Source organism: Geotrypetes seraphini, chromosome 4 (genome assembly GCF_902459505.1).
Source record: "Geotrypetes seraphini chromosome 4, aGeoSer1.1, whole genome shotgun sequence".
Lineage (NCBI taxonomy): Eukaryota > Metazoa > Chordata > Amphibia > Gymnophiona > Dermophiidae > Geotrypetes > Geotrypetes seraphini.
In genome coordinates, this window is record NC_047087.1 from 175,831,185 (window position 1) to 175,851,845 (window position 20,661).

Consider the following 20,661-nt stretch of genomic DNA (forward strand, 5'->3'; position numbering starts at 1 on the left):
GGGGAGGTAAAAAGAGGGGAATGTAATGTTGAACCTGGGAGTTAAGATAGAGAAGTAGGTGAGTGTATTTGTAGGGGTATCACTGCTTTACCATTTTGGAGGCCTGAGACCTAACTTAGGTCAAGAACCATTTTCTTTCCCTCCTGAAGCATCAATGACTTATTTACAAGCTGTGTGTACAGTTAAGTTAATCTCCCAGCACTATGCCTCTCTTCCTGTGGGAAGCTGTGGAGGGGAGACAGCGTTTGCAGACACTGTGATGTGATGTGCCTATACTATCAATATAATAATCAAATTATTAACTGCATATTTATCATACAAATTTCCTTTTACTACAAAATAAACAATAATTACAAATTCTCTTTTATCACAAATCTTACAATTCTTGAATAATTTTATCTCCCATCATAGTTAAAGAATAAATCTGATCCTGCAACACTAGAGATCTGCCCATATACTGCCAATCAAACTGTCTGAGTGGTTTACATTTAAAATATTCTAAGAGAATGACAAACAAAGCAAAACAAAGACCATAAAAACAGAAGAGTAAAAGAAAAACCAAAAAGTAAGAAGAGTAGAACTCCATAGTTATGGTAGAAAAGAGAGGGTTGGGAAAAGGGGAAATCTAATATGCCAGAAGTACTGAATTGGTTAGGCAAGGGCAAGGATGGCTCTCCGAGGAATTCAGGGAAATTCTATTTATACCTATCCCTAAAGGAGCAGACTTAGACCTATCCTGCAAGCTACAGACCGGTAGCAAGCATACCATTCATGAAGAAGTTGATAGAGTTTGTAGTCGCCACCCAACTAAAAGATTATTGGGCTCATAATAATAAAAAAAGTCTAAAAAGTGGCCTAAATGGGTACTTGGACGATCAAAAAGCCTGATCATCCAAGTACCCATAACCAAAGCTGGTTTTAGACGTATCTAAAACCAACTTAGGCCTTTCCCTGCCTCTAAACACATAGAGTGAAAAGAAGCTTTCTTAGAGGAGGGGAAAGGGCTTGAGGTGGGCTGACCTAGACATAGGCGTACAGCAGTTATAACCAAAAGTTTAGGCAGGTTGTCTAGTTGGCACTTATATGTTTTGACTTAGACCAAGTCAAAATAGGTATAAGCAGTGGCGTACCAAGTGGGGGGGCGGGAGGGGCGGTCCGCCCCGGGTGCCAGCCCTGAAGGGGTGCTCCCGGCCTTGCCGTTCAGTCCCCCCACACCCCCGAAGGACCGCTCGCCCCACTGACCTTCCTGCACCACCTGTGAAGCAGCAAGCAGCAGGATCGCGAGGTCAGCTATCCCTGAGCTGCTTGGGCGCTGCTTCCTGTGCCGCGGTCCCGCCCCTCCTCTGACGTCAGAGGAGGGGTGGGAACGCGGCGCAGGAAGCAGCGCCTAAGCAGCGCAAGGATAGCTGACATCGCGATCCTGCTGCGGCTGCTTCATAGGTGGTGCAGGAAGGTCAGTGGGGCGAGCAGTCCTTCGGGGGTGGGGGTGGTGGTGGGGACTGAACGGCAAGGCCGGGAGCATAGGTAGTGCTGCTTCATAGGTGGTGCGGGGAGGTCAGGGGGGGCGAGCGGTCCTTCGGGGTGGGGCGGGTGGGCAGGCAGGCAGGCATTCAAGGGGGAGGGGGGTGACAGGCAGGCAGGCCTTCAAGGGGGGGGGACAGGCCTTCAGGGGAGGGTGCAGACCTTCAAGGGGAAGGGACAGGCCTTCAAGGGGGGGGCAGGCAGGCCTTCAAGGGGGGACAGGTCTACAAGGGGGGACAGGTCTACAAGGGGGTGGGCAGGCCTACAAGGGGGTGGGACAGGCCTTCAGGGGGGTGCAGGCCTTCAGGGGGGGTGCAGGCCTTCAGGGGGGTGCAGGCCTTCAAGGGGGGGGACAGGCAGGCAGACCTTCAAGGGGGGGACAGGCCTATAAGGGGGTGGGACAGGCCTTCAAGGGGGGGACAGGCCTTCAAGGGGGGGGACAGGCCTTCAAGGGGGGACAGGCCTTCAGGGGGGGTGCAGACCTTCAAGGGGGGGGGGACAGGCCTTCAAGGGGGGGACAGGCAGGCAGGTCTTCAAGGTGGGGGGGACAGGCCTACAAGGGGGAGGGACAGGCCTACTAGGGGGTGGGACAGGCCTTCAAGGGGGGTGCAGGCCTTCAAGGGGGGACAGGCAGACCTTTAAGGGGGGACAGGCCTTTGGGGGGACCCTGGTTTAGAAGTACACGGAGGGAAGGGGGTGTTCAAAGAGACGTGCATATGCCAAACTTTGGGGGGGGGATGAAGAAATAATGGGTCTGAAAATAGAGGAGAGGGAGAGAAATGATGGACCATGGGATTTAGGGAGGGAAGGAACTGAAAGGGAGAGAAATTGGACACAAGGATGGTGTGGAGGAGGGATAGAGATACTGGATAGGAGGGTAATTGGGAAAAGAAAGGGAGAAATGGTGGACTCTGGGGTGGTGGGGAAGGAGGGAGAGATGCCGGATGAAAGGGTAGTTAAGAAAAGGTGGATCTGTGGAGGGAGATGAAAAAAAGGAAAGATACCAGACTTCCTGGGGAGGGAAGGGAAATGGAAAGGGAGGACAGAGTTGGCAGATGGATGGTTAGCACGCAGAAAGAAGGAGACCCTGGCAAGCAAGTTATCAGAAGAAAACCAGAGCCTTGGACCAACAAGATTTGAAATATAACCGGACAACAAAAGGTAGAAAAATTAATTTTATTTTCTGTTTTGTGATTATAATATGTCAGATTTGAAATGTGTATCCTGACAGAGCTGGTGTTGGACTGCAAACGTGAGCTAGGATTTAAGAGAGAGAGGAAAAGTCCTTTTTGTTTCTTTATTTTATTTACACCACAGCGCCAGTGTGGTTAGGAGAAGCCAAAGGTGGTGAAAAAGCTATAAAACCCACCAGGAGTTTTGAAAAAAATCACCCAACTGGGCAGGAAAATCGAATCGAAATTTTTTTTCCTGAATCTGGCAGCATTAGTTTGCGCTACTGTCTTAGACTTTAGGACCTGGGATTGGGGAGAGATGGCATCCTCAGTACTTTATAATGCAAGTGAAACGAGGATTTGGTCAGACTTTTGAAGGGTCTGCAGAAAAAAAATATTGTATAGGCCGGGGACATGAAACAGCAGGAAATGGGAACTTTTCTTCCTTCTATTTTTGTGAATGGAAAGGCTGAGGATGTCAGAAAGTTCAGTTAAAATATGTGCTTTATAAGAAAATATAATAATGTGTTTTATAAAGTTTATAGCATAGCTGGCCTACCCAGTGAGGTGTTTCTAGTGGTGGTGGTGGCAGCGTGTCAATGTGTTGAGAGGAAGAGGTGGTCTGGGAAATTCTGCTGAGCAAACTCCGGGCCCATTTCCACCCCCCAGTTAGTCCACTCCACTCAACTGGTTCACACACTGAGTGGGTCTTTGGGTGTTGTGTTGGGATCTCTTCCAGTGGTTTATCAGTATCTCCTTCTGGTCCATGGAAGGAAACTTTGTTATCCTTAGCATTGACCTACAGAATATGTTTGTAACAGCGCTGCTTGTGTGGCATTAGGCTATGTAGTGATCGAAAGAAAAAAACAGACCTTTACACATTTTTGCACTATATGGTGGGTGTATGAGGAGATTCACATTTCCTGCACAGCTAAGTCCATGTGAAGTTACCTTGTGCTGTATTTGACATCTAGCAAGGTCTCTGTTTGAAAGGAAAGATCTAAACTTAAAAATGAAGTGGCCAGAAGTTATGGTAAAAGCAGATAGTGTAGCTGGTTTTAAGAAAGATTTGGACAAATTCCTGGAGGAAAAGTCCATAACTGTTATTAAGACATGGGGGAAGTGTCTGCTTGCCCTGGATCGGTAGCATGGAATGTTGCTACTCTTTGGGTTTTGACCAGGTATTAGTATCCTGGATTGGCTACCATGAGAATGGGCTACTGGGCATGATGGACCATTGGTCTAACCCAGTTAGGCTATTCTTATGTTATGTTCTCATCTGTAGGGGCCTTTGTTTTCACTTCTTATTTTAATGTATTTTTTTTCTGGGAACTTATCAGTGTTTTTTATCATGGGAACAAAAATGGAAGAGAATTAATGTGTGTGGGATGAGGGGGTAACTAATTTCTTCAGCTAAATAATTCAATCCACTTCAAACAGACATAGGAGAACTCACGCACCATTCACACACCCTCCAACCAAAAACGTCAAAAGAAAAAAACTTCGACAACCTCCTAGCCATTCGAGCTGCAACACTTGACCCCCAACCCTACAACCAATTGACATCGACCACATACTGCAAAACCTTCAAAAAGAAATAAAAACCCTTCTATTCAAAAAACACATAAAACCGAACTAACACAATCAGAACTGTCCCAAGCATCACCTGCAACTACTCCATATGTACTTCTGATGTCATGACAATTCAGACATAATTTATGTTATGTTATGTTTGGAATATAAGAAAATTTTCACTGCCTGTTTCTATTCTGACCATTTATTCCGTTTCATGGTCATTACAAAAAATATTTTTTTACATGGGGGGGTGTCAAAAAATGATGGGCCCCGGGTGCCACATACCCTAGGTACGCCACTGGGTATAAGTGCTGAAAAAGGGGCCACTGAGCTGATCGCTACAGCTCAGCGGCCCCAGCAACCTGCCTACCGCCTATTGCAACTATCACTGCAGGAGAGATGGGCATCTCCCCTGCCAGCGATCCTCACCCCGAAGTGCTGCGGTTCGGAAGGGGGTGGATGATCACCATCGCAGCAGGAGAGATGAGCCATCTCTCCTGCAGCGATCAGCCCTCCCCCTCAACTACGATCGGGCAGGAGGGAGCCCAAGCCCTCCTGCCCGGCAGCACCCCCACCCGACTATGATCGGGCAGGAGGGAGCCCAAACCCTCCTGCCCAGCCGAACCCCCTATCCCCAACCCCCACTAAGATACAGGCAGGAAGGATCCCAGGCCCTTCTGCCCTTGATGCACCCCCTTCCACGATCACTCCCCCCGAGCCCCCGATTGGCCCCCTCGCCGACCCATGAGACCCCCTGTCGACCCTTCGACCCCCCACCCCCAATCCCCCTCCCTGTACCTGTAAACGATGTCTGGACGGACGGGTGCAAAGCCCGTCTGTCCGGCAGGCCAGCCATCCCATGAATGGCTGGTCTTAGGGCCTGATTGGCCAAGGCGCCTCAAACCCCACCCACAGGTGGGGCCTAAGGTGCCTGGGCCAACTGTAAAAAATTTAAAAAAATTTAAAATGAATCAAGTTGGGCAGACTGGATGGACCATTCAGGTCGTTATCTGCCGTCATCTACTATGTTATGTTACAATGAAATAAATGCATTAACTATACTTTAAAGCTTTCACCAACTGCTATATTCACAACAGAACTGACTGTACAATAGTTTGGAAGTAGAAACTTAAATTAACCCCCTCTTCTACGAAACTGCGTTAGCGGCGCTCATAGAAACTCAATGAGCGTCGGGAGCAGTGCGTGCCATTCAGCGCGGCTCTCTGTATTAAAAACCACTAGCATGGTTTCGTAGAAGTCGGGGGTAAGTGTTCAAGTAAAGTTGAATTATTAATTTGCATTTGGTCTCAATTTGATTCCTTAATAGGAGAGTAAGTAAAGACTGAGGCCCATATTCTCAAAACTTTAATGCAGTCACTAAACTGGTTTCCATATGGTTTAGCATGCATGCATTTTAGCAGCGGATTATCAAAATGGCTTATTTTAGTCTGTAGCGAGCTTTCTAGCAGTCTCCGACACTGCCATGCAAATGGGCTCTTCAGTATTGAAATGAGCACTCCAAAGCACTGGTGGATTCTTAAAAATCATCGAGCCATTCTCAAGAGTGGCATCGGATTTTGGTCTGGGAGTGCTGGTACAATGACAGCACTATTAAAAGTGCATCTTGTGGCATGTGTTTTGACTGTGGCTAATGAAAAAAATAAAAAATTACTGAAGAATCATAAATTGTCATCTATTTTATTTTTAGTGGGAGTAGTAAAAGCACGCTTCTTGAGTGTGTTTATTATAGCCCCCTTTGGCAGCAGGAGAAATGTCCAGTCTCTCCTGCCACCAACTGACACACATCACCGGCAGCAGGAAAGATGATTAATGTCTCCCGCTGCCAACTGACACACCTCCCTGGCAGTGGGAGAGATGCCCAATATCTCCTGCTTAACCGACACCCCCAGCAGCGGGAGAGATGTCCAATCGACAACCCTCCCCCGACAGTGGGAGAGATGCCCAATTGACACCCCTCCTCCGACAGTGGGAGAGATGCCCAATGTCTCCCGCCGCCAACCAACACACCCTCCCAACCCCCTCAGCAGTGGGAGAGTTGCCCACGCTCTCCCGCTGCCATACAACCCCCCCCCCCCAACACCTCCAATGACCCCTGTCCTCTCCCCCTTATTTTCAGATGGCTGGACGGAGGGATGCCTACTCCCTCTGGCCAGCAGGCCCACCTCTCAAAATGGCAGGCCTTCCCCTCCCTGGTGCATCTTGGCCAATCAGAGCCTTAGGGAGGGAAGGAGATTGAGATGCCAGACCATGGAAGAAGAGAGAGAGAGATAGGAAGGGAAGACATAGAAAAGTAGATTTTGAGAAGAAAGTAGAAAAATGGAAAAAAGTTGAATGTTAAAAGTTAATCCCAAATATGGATGTAGGAAAGAAAGTGATGAAGGAGAGAAAAATAGGCTATGGATAAGAAGTCCCTGGAGCACAGACAGAAGGAAGTGCAACCAGAGAATGGGAAGAGATGATTAGAAAAATAAACTCTGGGCTTTACTAAGTCACAAAAGAGCTTCATACAGTAGGCAGGTGAGGTAAATGCTCTGACACTCATAGGAATTGAATTAGCATTGGAGCATTTACCTTGTAGGCCCGCAGTAAGATGCTCTTCTGTGGTTTAGTAAAAGGCAGGTTTACCATATGGCTCCAGAAAAAGGAGGGATAAGTGAATAATTTTTTCATTCTCTGTTCAGGTCAGTGGGTTAGGCATTCGGGGCATTGCAGGACAGTGAACTTTTTGTCTTTCACTTTTATATATATTTATTTATTGCATATTGTTTGCACTTGACTTGCACTTCAAAGCACACAGGAGCACCCAGACAGTGGCGTACCTAGGGTATGTGGCACCCGGGGCCCATCATTTTTTGACACCCCCCCCCCCTCATGTAAAATTTTTTTTTTTTTTTTTTTTTTGCAATAACCATGAAATGGAATAAATGGTCAGAATAGAAACAGGCAGTGAAAATTTTCTTTTTTTTTTTTTTTTTTTTTTTTCCAAAGTATTTTTATTGAGAATGGCAAAAGGTCCAGACAAGCAACCATGGTCTGTACAGAAACTTATACATTATCAAAAAGAACACAGAATGAGAGTAACAGCAACAACAAGCATGAACAAGCCTCTCCCAAGAGAAAATTGCCAATGAGAGGCATAGCAATACACAACAAAAGGCCAAAACTTGGGGCAAGCAAACAAATCCCACCCCAGAACCCACAAGAATAATAAGCCGGACTAGACCCTCAGCCATATTTTATAATGAAAAAAAACCCCCACAAGCAACAACACCCAGACCGCTCACCAGACACACCAATCCGCACAACAAGCACCCAAGAAACACCCAGCCACCACCCAGACAAAACTACCAGACACACCTACCCCACCAAGCCCAGACCCAACCCCCCCCTCCCCAGAGAGTGCAAGCGCAAAGTGGACCGTGAAAAGGGCAGCTGCAGAAGTGGAAAGCCCCAGATAAGTAGGTTAGCTAAAGAAAGCCCACAGATAGAAGAAATCAGGATAACAGAAGTTCCAACAAATGCTCCCACAGAAAATTTTCTTTTATTGAACCTCATTTATGTAACCATTATTCCAAACATAACATAACATAAATTATGTCTGAATTGTCATGACATCAGAAGTACATATGGAGTAGTTGCAGGTGATGCTTGGGACAGTTCTGATTATGTTAGTTTGGTTTTATGTGTTTTTTTAATAGAAGGGTTTTTATTTCTTTTTTTAAGGTTTTGTAGTTTGTGGTCGAGGTCAATAGGTTGTAGAGTTGGGGGTCAAGTGTTGCAGCTCGAATGGCTAGGAGGTTGTCGAACAGTTTTTTTCTTTTGACGTTTTTGGTTGGAGGGTGTGTGAATGGTGCGTGAGTTCTCCTATGTCTGTTTGAAGTGGATTGAATTATTTAGCTGAAGAAATTAGTTACCCCCCCCCATTCCACACACATTAATTCTCTTCCATTTTTGTTCCCATTATAAAAAAACACTGATAAGTTCCCAGGAAAAAAATACATTAAAATAAGAAGTGAAAACAAAGGCCCCTACAGATGAGAACATAACATAAGAATAGCCTAACTGGGTCACACCAATGGTCCATCATGCCCAGTAGCCCATTCTCATGGTAGCCAATAGTGCTGCCCGATTCAGAGAAAAATATTTCATTCGATCCGATTCACCCTGTTGAATCGATTTTTCGATTAGATTCACTGTTAATGACACCGCTTTTTAAGTTTAAACAAAGTATAACAATAAATTTCCCAACAACAATAAATTTCACAAAGTACTTAAAAAAAAAAAATCACATTTTTCCATTAAAGCAGTTCTGGAGACATTTGCTTGAACAGTCTTTTTTCCCAGTCCATAAGCAAGCAATATGAAAAAGATTTCCTTAATTATCTACTCAAACATTTTTGCTATTTACTTTCATTGTACCTATACTATTATTCAGTAGAAAAAATGGACTTAACTGTGCAGGAAATGAATCTCCTCATACACCCACCATATAGTGCAAAAATGTGCAAAGGTCTGTTTTTTTCTTTCGATCACTACATAGCCTAATGCCACACAAGCAGCGCTGTTACAAACATATTCTGAAGGTCAATGCTAAGGTTGACAAAGTTTCCTTCCTTGGACCAGAAGGAGATACTGACAAACCACTGGAAGAGATTCTAAAACAACTACCCAGAAATAACACCCAAAGACCCACTCAGTGTGTGAACCAGTTGAGTGGAGTGGACTAACTGGGGGTGGAAATGGGCCCAGAGTTTGCTCAGCAGAATTTCCCAGACTACCTCTTCCTCTCAACACACTGACATGCTACCACCACCACCAACACTAGGAACACCTCACCGAGTATGCCAGCAATGCTTATAAACTTTATAAAACACATTATTATATTTTCTTATAAAGCATATATTTTAACTGAACTCAGCCTTGCCATTCACAAAAATAGAAAAGTTCCCATTTCAAGCTGTCTCATGTACACTTTTCAAATTTAACATATTGTAATCACAAAACAGAAAATAAAATTATTTTTTCTACCTTTTGTTCTCTGATCAATATTCAAATCTTGTTGGTCCCAGGCTCTTGTTGTCTTGCTTGCCAGGGTCTCCTTTCTCCGTGCTAACCATCCGTCTGCCATCTCTGTTCTCCCCTTCCGTTTCCCTTCCCTCTCCCGGAGATCTGGCATCTTTCCTTTTTTTTGTCTCCATCCACAGATTCACCTTTTCTCAACTCCCCACCACCCCAGGATCCACCATCTCTCCCTTTCTGTTCCCAACTATCCTCCTATCCAGTATCTCTATCCCCCCTCCACACCATCCCCTGTTTCCAAGTTCTCTCCCTTTCTGTTCCTTCCCTCCCTAAATCCCATTATGCACCATCTCTCTCCCACTCCTCTGTTTTTAGACCCATTATTTCTAACCCCCAAAGTCTGGCATATGCATGTATCTTTGAACCCCCCCTTCCCTCTCTCCCTCTGTGTACTTTTACACCAGGACCCCCCTCCCCCGAAGGTCTGTCCCCCCTCCGAAGGGCTACACCCCACCCCTGAAGACCTGCACCCCCCGAAGGACTTTACCTCCCACCCGAAGGTCTGTCCCCCTCTGAAGGCCTAAACCCCACCCCTGAAGGACTGCACCCCCCCCCGAAGGCCTGCACTCCCTTGAAGGTCTGCACCCCCCCGAAGGCCTGTCCCCCCCTTGAAGGCCTGTCCCACCCCCTTGTAGGCCTGTCCCCCCTTTAAGGCCTGCCTGCCTGCCTTTCCCCCCCTTGAAGGCCTGTCTCCCCCTTGAAGGCCTGCACCCCCTTGAAGGCCTGCACCCCCCCTTGAAGGCCTGCACCCCCCCCTTGAAGGCCTGTCCCCCCCCTTGTAGGCCTGTCCCCCCCCCTTGTAGGCCTGCCCCCCCCTTGAAGGCCTGCCTGCCTTCCCCCCCTTGAAGGCCTGCACCCCCCTTGAAGGCCTGCACCCCCCCTTGAAGGCCTGCACCCCCCCTTGAAGGCCTGTCCCCCCCCTTGTAGGCCTGCCCCCCCCTTGTAGGCCTGTCTCCCCCCCCCTTGTATGCCTGTCTCCCCCTTGAAGGCCTGCCTGCCTTTCCCCCCTTGAAGGCCTGCACCCCCTTGAAGGTCTGCACCCCCCCAAAGGCCTACACCCCCCCCGAAGGTCTGCACCCCCCTGAAGGCCTGCCTGCCCCCCTTGAAGGCCTGCACCCCTTGAATGTCTGCACCCCCCCCCGAAGGCCTGTCCCCCCTTGAAGGCCTGCCTGCCTGCCTGTCACCCCCTCCCCCTTGAAAGCCTGCTTGCCTGCCCGTCCGCCCCACCCTGAAGGCCTGATGCCCCGACCCACCCCGAAGGACCGCTCGCCCCCCCTGGCCTCCCCGCACCACCTATGAACAGCCGCAGCAGGATCGCGAAGTCAGCGTCGGGTACCAGCCCTAAGGGGGTGTTCCCGGCCTTGCCGTTCAGTCCCCCGCCACCCCCGAAGGACCGCTCGCCCCCCTGGCCTCCCCGCACCACCTATGAACAGCCGCAGCAGGATCGCGAAGTCAGCGTCAGCGATCCCTGCTGCTTCCTGCGCCACGGTCCCGCCCCTCCTCTGACGTCAGAGGAGGGGCGGGATCGCGTCGTAGGAAGCAGCGCAGGGATGCTGACGCTGACTTCGCGATCCTGCTGCGGCTGTTCATAGGTGGTGCGGGGAGGCCAGGGGGGCGAGCGGTCCTTCGGGGGTGGCGGGGGACTGAACGGCAAGGCCGGGAACACCCCCTTAGGGCTGGTACCCGGGGCGGCCCGCCCCCCCCGCCCCCCCTAGGTACGCCACTGCACCCAGATGATGGTGTGCGGTTGGCAGTGAGTGGTGCAGTGGTTGAAGCTACAACCTCAGCACCCTGGGGTTGTGGGTTCAAACCCTGTGCTTCTCCTTGTGACCTTGGGCAAGTCACTTAATCCTCCATAGCTCCAGGTACGTTAGATCAATTGTGAGCCCACCGGGACAGATAGGGAAAATGCTTGAGTACCTGACTGTAAAACCGCTTAGATAACCATGATAGGCGGTATTTGAAAAATTTAGATTTGAGGTTTATATATTTTGGTGGAATCTAGGGAGTTAACTTTCCTGCAATGCCCTAGGGCACCCCAACTTATATTTTGATGTCCAGAAAAAGGAGGACAGATTGAGACATCCAGTTTTACTGCCATTGCCTTCAATGGAAGTAAAACTCGGATGTCTCAATCCATCCTCCTTTTTCTGGAGTTTTATCACTGTCCCATTCCTGTAAGCTCTGCCTTAACTGCACAAGCCTCCAACACTTACGATTTTAAAGTGTTTGAGGCTTGTGCAAATGAGGATGGAGCTTGCAGGAATGGGGCGGGGAGGGGAGTACTGTACTTTGAAGAAGAATCACCAAAAATTTTTATTTATCTGTACATCGCCTTGAATTTTGAATAGGCGATAAATCAAAATACTTAATAAACTTGGAAACTTGGTCCTAAATTGCCCTTCTGCTGTTTCTCCGAGACGATGTCTCCTCCCTGCCGGCAGATGGCGCTCTGTCACTCGCGTCCTTGCGTTTTTCCTGCTTCCGTCATCAGGCTTTGCTCCTTTGCCGTGTCCTCTAAACCCGTCCTCGGACAGCTGCCGGCTTTCATCTCCTAGTCTCTTCGTGCCGCAGCCAACGCAATGTCTCTTCTGAGGTCCCGGTTCCTGGCTGTCGTCACCCGCTGCAGCCCCTGTTCCGCGAGAGCCAGGTAAGGAGGAGTCCGGAGTGACGGCAGAGGCCAACCGGCCTGGGGAGCGCCCTGTCCTTCCCTCTTCGCCTTCTTACACTTACTGGGATACCTGGGATCATGGCCGGTGCTGGGGTGCACCTGCCCTTCAGGGTAGTCTTGTGCTCTGCTTGCACTTCTCTGTTCCCGGCGCCCTGCTGCGCCGAAGAGTTCATTCGCCTCTTGTGCCATGCCGATCCCGACTCTGCTGCGCTGCTCCAAGGACGATGGCAGGTAGCAGGATATAATATCTTCCCCTGCGAATGTAAGTCTGATGCACTGGAACGCACGTTATTTCCAAAGCCATATGCACGCTCATCTCCTGTTTGTGCACTTTTTTTTAGCGAGCGCGCTATTTGCATACAATTAGTTTACCACCTCCCTCCAACCGGAGAGTGACTTTTAGCGGCGGTAACACCTCCGACAGCCCATAGGAATTCTGTGAGCGATTTACAGTGGTACCTTGGATTACGAGCATAATCCATTCCAGGAGCATTTTCGTAATCCAAAATGCTCGTTTATCAAAGCGAGTTTCCCCATAGGAAATAATGGAAACTCGCTTTGCTACGTTTCCCCCCCCCCCCAACGAGAACTGGCATTGCTTCCCCCGAAGGCCCCCCCGCCGCGATTGGGCACCCCCTCAACGCTTCTTACCGTTATCTGGGCACCGGCATGTCCTGTGCGTTGGTGCTGGTGCCCGAAGATCGGCCTCCTCTTCTGGGCCTTGAGCATCTGCGCATGCTCAAGGCCTGCGAGTTCGCGTTCTCTCCGAGATAGAACGTCAACTCGCGGGCCCTGAGCATGCGCAGATGCTCAAGGCCCAGCAGAAGAGGAGACTGATCTTCGGACACCGGCACCAACGCACAGGACATGCCGGTGCTGGTGCCCAGATAACAGTAAGAAGCGGCGGGGGGGGGGGTGCCCACTCGTGTCGGAGGGGAGGGTGCCGGATCGCGGGGGGGGGGGGGCACTCGTAAATCGAGCCATGCTCGGTTTCCAAGGTGCCGATTTTGTGAATGTTTTGCTCGTCTGGCAAAACACTCGCAAACCGGTGCACTCGTAAACCGAGGTACCACTAAATATATATACATACAGTCAAACCTCGGTTTACGAGTGCACCAGTTTGCGAGTGTTTTGCAAGACGAGCAAAACATTTGCAAAATTGGTGCTTCGGAAACTGAGTTTGACTCGATTTACGAGCGCCACCCCCGCAATCTGACATCCCCCTCAGCGATCTGTCATCCCCTCACTCGCGTCCCCCCCCCCATGATCCTACATCCCCCCCGAGTACCGAAATAACATCCCTTATCCCGATTTGGCACTAGCACCAACGCACAGGACATGATCCTTCCTCCTGGCTGTGCTGGGCTGGGTGGTGCGTCGGAGATCCTCCCTCTTGTTTGTGCTGGGCTGGACTGAGCCTTGAACATTTGCACATGCTCAAGGCCTTCTGGTCTCGCTCTCTCTGAGATTCTTTGGTCTGGATGGCGGGCTAGGCTTTCCTATGCTGTGGTAAGCACACCATTTCAGTATGGGGGACTTGGATTGTTGAATATTCGCTACCTTCTATAGTTTGTGTTATGCACCACATTAATGATTGGTATCGTATGACTATAGATTTTACAGTTTCAAATTTGGAATTCTTTGAATAAAGTACATTTTAGCTGCTACTTGCATTCAATGGGTCAACCACAACCTGTGATTCTGAAACTTTTACATATTTTGCTTTCAGCAATCTCAGTTTTGTGCTGGGTTACTAAGGGGTCATTTATTTTCTGTAAAGGTATCTCCATATCTGCCTATTCGATTTAACCCTTGCTTCCCTGCAGGATCATCCTCCTTGGCCTTTCTGAGATGGGAGCATAAGGGCATTAAATATTTATTACAAGTTGTGACTTTGGAAGGTAAAATAAAACCCTTCAAAGATATTTTTAAAATGTATTTATTGCTTTTTATTTAAATCAAAGAACGATCTTTGAAAAAGAAATACATAAATCTTAAAGAGGAAAATACAAAATAATATCATGTATCATTTACTATAATATAGTCCATTTAAATATGGAGAAGGGAAGTTGGAATTATAAGGAAAAAAAATCATAATAAAATACGGAGACTGTTAATCAAAATTATAACCAACCAGATTTGTATACATTAACATCGTTATCAGAATTTCATGAAGTTGCTTTGTTTTCCAAAAAGAATTGTAATTGGTCAGGTTCATAAAACACATAACGATTATTTTGATAGGAAATACAGCATTTACATGGAAAGCAAAGTTGGAAGGTTGCCCCCAAATTCAAAACTGATTGACGAAAGGTTAAAAATGTTTTTCGTCTAGATTGTGTCCATTTAGAAACAGGAAATATTACTATTTTAGAGCCAAAAAACGCAACTTTTCCAGTTCTATAAAATAAACGAAGAATTGCTTCTTTATCCTGTATAAAGTCAAAAGTAATAGAGTGGCTCTGGCTGTAACTTCCATTTGAGAGGATTCTAAAAATTCTGTAAGATCTAATCCACCTGGTTCAGCGACTGCTTCATCTTTAACCAAATTGACATAATACAGTTTCTTTAGTGGCGGAATATTTATCTTTGTATATTTCAAAACTGAAATTAGGAATTGTTGAAACATATCCTTGGGAGAGTATAATCTGGAAACCAGAAAATTAAGAAATCTAAAATTAAGATTTCTATTTGCATTTTCCAGATTTTCTATCTTCCTTATTAATTTTTTATCCCTTAACTGTTGACCAAATTGAGTTTTCACTTCAGACACCAACTTTTCAATGAGGTCTTGTCTCGCCGATTGCTGTTTAATTTTTTCCTCCAAAATTTTAATCTGTTTGGAAGAGTCCATGATAGAAATAAACAAGGAGTTTACCTGATGCAGACTTTCAATAGCTCCTCATAATGCGTCCATGTCCACCACTACTGGCTGCTGTAGTTGGAGTAAGATGAGAGTTCTGCATATCTTCACCACCTCCTGACGCCGTTTGTAAGCCAGATCATTTGCGTGAGAGTGTCTCCATCAGGTGCTCGTCTGCTGTAATTCCTTAAGGGGGTCAAAGGGGAAGCCAGCATGGCCGTCAGCGAGAGCACTCCCGACGCCTCCCGCTGTGATGTCGAGGGTTCCCTGCAACCCACCAGGTTGTGGAGGTACTCCTGGCCCTGTTGGGCTCAACAAAATCTCATCGTCCAAGTCAGGGGTCTGTACACCCCCAACAGCAGAAGTGCCCCGATTGACAGGAACAGTAAAGTTAGTAATGGCTGTGTGTCGCAGTGAGGAAGTAACAGAGGGAATGGGAGGATCTACCCTCTGTTTCCCAACATAATTTGAAAAGCAACTCGACGGGCAATACAGCCTGAAACTGTAGAATTTTTTGCCGATGAAAGGGAGCCTCCTAAAATGCAACTTATTCCGTTGCCATCTTTGTCCTCTCCAGCCCCATCTGCAACTCTTAAAAGATCTTCAAGCTGAATTTTCTTTAACAGCGATGGATGTCTTCCCCTACTTGCAATTGAAACACTATATAGCTAGCTTACCTTGGACTGATCTGACTGAAGATATCCAGGAGGAGTTGGCATCTCTTTATACTTTGGGAGCATAAAACAGAGTGCCCCTGTCGTACCATCACAAAGAACTGCAAGCGTCCACAATTGAACTGCATTATCATTCCTATGCCCACGTCTAGGGAGATGACTTGGGTTTTGTTTTACTAAGGAGATATATCTTTCTTGTGTTCTCTCTATCCGTAAAGTGACTGACAATGTCAATAATTGGGAGTTACAATATAAATTTTCACTATGTCTTCACTTCTCTCCGAGAAGAATGCAATTGGCTTGTATTACTGCCTTCCACTGCTGTCCTAAATATGATACCCTGGCAGCTTCCTTGGAACAGTCTTGCCCTCATGTCTACATCTTTTGGATGGTATTGCTCCGCTGTATATCTTCCCTATGGACTTGGGGCGTCAAGTTGGAACCTAGTGTACTGTTTGATGTCTATTCTTTACAGTCTCCTACTCCTTGAGGTTATTCAGCATTGTTATAGAGATCTGTCTTGATGGAGAAGAAAGTGATTCTACTCTGTTGACTTACCTTCTACCTGCCCACATTGCAACAATGGCAGATGCTTATAATAAATTTGCTTAAGATGGAGCGTACCCAAATACATAACATTGACTCGATTTCTGGAAAGCAATTTACTAGAATCTGGAATGTGTTTTGGAATTCATTTCCTTCCACAGCGAGAAGTAGACTGTTAAATTTGTGACTTTCATTACCTCACTATATCTTTCTGGTCTATTGATTTGTGAGATGGGAGGAAGGTGGGTGGGTTACCTTTTTGTTTCCTTTTGTTGTCTACTTTTGAATTAATGCAGTCTTCCTGGCTTGATATTTGTTTCTTTCATGAGGTTTACTTCGTGCATATTGATATTGTTCCTTTTGTAATATGCTGCTCAATAAAAATGATTTATACTTAGTTTAACCACAGGGTATCATTGCCGCAAAGCAACAGGTCTGATTAGATTTCATCGCATATAACAACCATTAAGAAAGCTATAACTTTCAGTTACTGGATTTACAGTATAATTTACAACAAAGAAAATGAAATACACACTTGAATCACTAAGATCCAGTTTAGAGGGGAGTGGGCTTTGGATGGAGCCGAAAGGAAAGTGCTTAGCCTTTCTAGCTGGTTTGCATTGGCTTCCAGTGGTAGCATGTACAAAATTTAAAATGACATGTAAATACAGTGTAAAGGTAGAAGAAAAAAGGTTTAGTGGAAATATGAGGAACACTACTTTTATGAGCAGTTTGGAATGGCCTGCCAGGAGAGTTGGTAGCAACCAGAAGAGCGAATGAGGCTCAGATGCACTAAAATCAGCGACCATCACTAAACCAGTTTTGACTACTTTAATGACAATCACATTTGCTGACCCGATGCGCAAAAAGGCTCACCACATAGTTTTCTCCTCGATTTCCCATTTTCCGATCCGACCTTGCTAATTATCTAAAATCGCATGCAAAGTAGCCAAGCAATTGATGCACTAACATCGCTTGGCTATACACAAAAAAAAACAGGGGCTGAGACCATTTGCTTACCTGTCTAACCATAGATCAGCCCTTTGTTTTTTAATGGGTGCAGATGCTGTGCGTGTTATAATGGGGCACAATTTCTGCCCCATTAAAAGAAAAAAAGTCCCGTTCCCCCCCCCCCCCCCGCCAATGATGACACACCCTGACAAACCAATACCTGGAACCAACCCCCTCCTGCACAGTAGCACAAACTGCAGGAGGGTTGCTCAATCCATCCTGCCATGCCCACCCTACCCACTGCAAGAGAAAAATGGCAGTAGGGATGTTCCCCCCCCCCCATGCCAGGCAGCCCACCCCTGAGCCATCCCTCCCTTCTTCCCCCTTCCACACAAAAAAAAGGCAGGAGGTATAGCCACTCCTCCTGCCACCAAATGCTCCCCTGAACCCACCCAGTACCTTTTTCACAAGTTGGAGGGATGCGGTCCCACCGGCTCTAAGGCCCACCAGTCCAAAATGGCGGGCCTTCCTCTCTCTGGTGCATCATGTGATACATGGGAAGGGGCCTTAGGCATCTGAGCCAATCAGTCCCTTAGGCACCTCCCTGTGCATCACATGATGCACCAGGGTGGGGGGGAAGCCCACAATTTTGGACTGGTGGGCCTTGGAGCAGATGGGACCGCATCCCTCCTCCCAAATTGTGAAAAAGGTACTGGGTGAGTTCAGGGGAGGGGGTGAGTTCAAGGGAACATCTTTTGGCAGCAGGGAATGGATATCCGTCTTGCCAATTTTTTCTCATGCAGGGGATTGGCAAAGCAGGAGGGAGTGGGCGTCCCTCCTGCTGATTTTTATGGGGCGGGGGGGGGGGGACAGTCCCTGGTTCCAGGTTTTTTTTTTTGTTTTTTTTTAAATGGGGCAGATATTGTGAGTGTACAACACACACACACACACAGCATCCATTCATCTGGCCCTGAGTTCTTGTACCTCTTCAGGTCTCCATATTCCTTTTTAACCAGAGCTGTGACCTAATCAGTCCTTCAGCCTCTTCCTGTCATTCCTCCTTTCTCCCTTCCCTCCCCCCATTGCGCCCAGTCTTTATACCTCTATACACACACACACGCTCCATCTCTCCTCCTCACTTGGAATGTCGCAGTGTACCACACTTTACTACTGTTTTATTAAAGACTAATGGATATGCTGTTTAGTATACTTATGTGTCCAAATTTCATAGCAAGTTAATTTGACTCTTGAAATCTTTTTTTTGTATATACATGAGGAAAGAATGTGAACCTTGAAACTATTAATATTTTGGGCAGATTGTCCCTAAAAAGAAAGGACACCTCACATAATGCACTGACTAATTAGTGTCTGGTATACACATGTGCTTGGACAATTGACATGTCAGCATCATGCAAGAATCAAAATAAATTGTTGGGGTAATGCTAAAGGCTGAATACTGAAAGTTATTTCTTTTACAGCTCTTGGTGGTCCCATGTGGAAATGGGACCCCCTGATCCCATCTTGGGAATCACTGAGGCTTACAAGCGTGACACCAGCTCCAAGAAGATGAACCTTGGGGTTGGAGCCTATCGGGATGACAACGGAAAGCCATATGTGCTCAAATGTGTGCGTAAGGTAAGTGTAGTATATAATCGGGCAGTAACAGGGAAACTCTTTATTCTCACCGCTCTGGCAAGGATTATGTATACTGGAATGACATCAGAAAACAATGAGGTACAGAAAATAAATCCTTAGGAATAGTGTCATCAATTATTTGATTCTGTCTCAGTATGAACAAAATTAACCTCACTTAAAAGCCAGGATGTTATCTCTGTCTTTAAAATTTGCTATTAATCTTAATATTTACACTGTACCAGGGAAGTTTCCTTCTGGATTCATGGGTGTAATAAACCAAAATGCAACAGCATATGGAAGAAGAGCGTGAAATATTCCACAGGAGTATAGTGAAAGCTGTACAAATGATGATCTATGCTCACCTTTATTTAATTTAATTTTCTATACCATTCTCCCAGGGGAGCTTAGAACAGTTTATATGAATTTATTCAGGTACTTGGGCATTTTTTTCCTCTGTCTGTCCCAGCAGGCTCTCAATCTGTCTAATGTACCTGGGGCAATGTGAGGATTAAGTGACTTGCCCAGGGTCACAATGAGTAGTGTGGATTTGAATCCACAATCTCTGGGTGCTGAGGCTTTAGATTTAACTATTGTGCCACACTCACCTTCCAAGTACTAATCCGGGACAGTAAAATAGAAGCTGTATATGTTTTGTTTATTTAAAATTTATATCCCGATATAGCTAAAGGTCAAAGTGATTTACAAATCAAATAAATAAATCACATTAAAATAGAAAGGGATGCCATTAAATAAAAGGAAAGAACACAATATATTCATAAAAAAGGAAATCAGTCAAACACAAAAATTGAAAACACTCAATCAAAGTTTGCTGAGTCTCTAGTGCCCATGCCTACACTGAGCACCACCAAAATTTAAGTCACTGAAATATTTAAAGCTAATTGAAAAAAATGTCCTTCAGAAGTGATTTAAATTTCAAAAATGACAATTCTGCACATAAATATGGAGGAAGGTTATCCAGAGGGAAGGGGCCATAAAGAAGTAGGCAGCCAACCGAGTGGACTCCATAATGCACAGCTTTTGGAGATGGAAGAACAAGCCTGTTTGAATCCAAGGATCGTAATGTACAGATAGGAGTGTATGGAATCATAATAGATGCCAGATATGATGGAATACCTTCATGTAAAGCCCTAAAAGTCAAACAAAAAATCTTGAAGCAACACCTGTATTGATGCATAGCACTTTTGTACAAAGTTGGTGTAAGTTTGGAGCTGAATTTTCTCTGGTAGTTACTCTTCTGTGTGAGGTTACCAACTGACTCTTACCTGGCTCTGAGCTTTTACTTCCATGATATCTAAGGAATTGTATTTGATTTTCTAAGAAGTTAGCAATACAAATCTGTAGATTCAATGATGTAAAGTCAATAATGTTCCTCCGTCCTGTCTGTGTATAATTTGAAGCTAGTTAGTTACGCAATCAAATTAAATTAGAGGAAAAATTGAAAGGGAGACAAGTGAGAAAAAGAGATGGTCCAGACTAGATTGTTGTGGGACAGAAAGCAAGCTGATATCTTTTTGTGCTAGAAATCTTCTCTGCTTGTGCTGGTATTCAAATTTATTTGGCATTATACAATGTTTTGACAGATGAAAGGGCTTGCACAGAGTAGAGCTCAGCTCTGTTTGAAAATGCTTATCTTGTACTTTTCCAGTTGCTGAAATTAGTGATGCTATGCCAGAGAGATAACAAACAATTGCGCAAAAGTTTATCAAGTTCTTACACTGCCCTTTGATTGGTGTTCTCAGTGCTAGTGACAAGTTGAGGTAGTCCTTTCATTAATATTAGTAGAAAACTAGAGTTCTGCTTTGACTGTTTTGCTCTTTTTGTAAATGTAACCCCCCTCCCCCCCCACACACACACACTTTTTATTAATCCATTTTCAGGCTTCAATGACAAGCTCACACAGCTATTCTCCTGCCAAAGTGGTCCTAGCTTTGC

At 46.2% G+C, this 20,661-nt stretch overlaps 1 protein-coding gene across 1 annotated transcript in view; it reads left to right on the top strand.

The window, feature by feature from the left end:
• Positions 1–11,839: 11,839 nt before the first annotated feature.
• The window catches only part of GOT2 (glutamic-oxaloacetic transaminase 2), a 120,296-nt gene continuing 111,474 nt past the window's right edge, over positions 11,840–20,661 (top strand). Inside the window, exons 1-2 of the mRNA XM_033942000.1 lie at positions 11,840–12,018; positions 18,552–18,708. Coding sequence (XP_033797891.1) covers positions 11,951–12,018; positions 18,552–18,708 — 225 coding nt within the window. The 5' untranslated portion in view covers positions 11,840–11,950. The remainder of the gene's footprint in view (positions 12,019–18,551; positions 18,709–20,661) is intronic.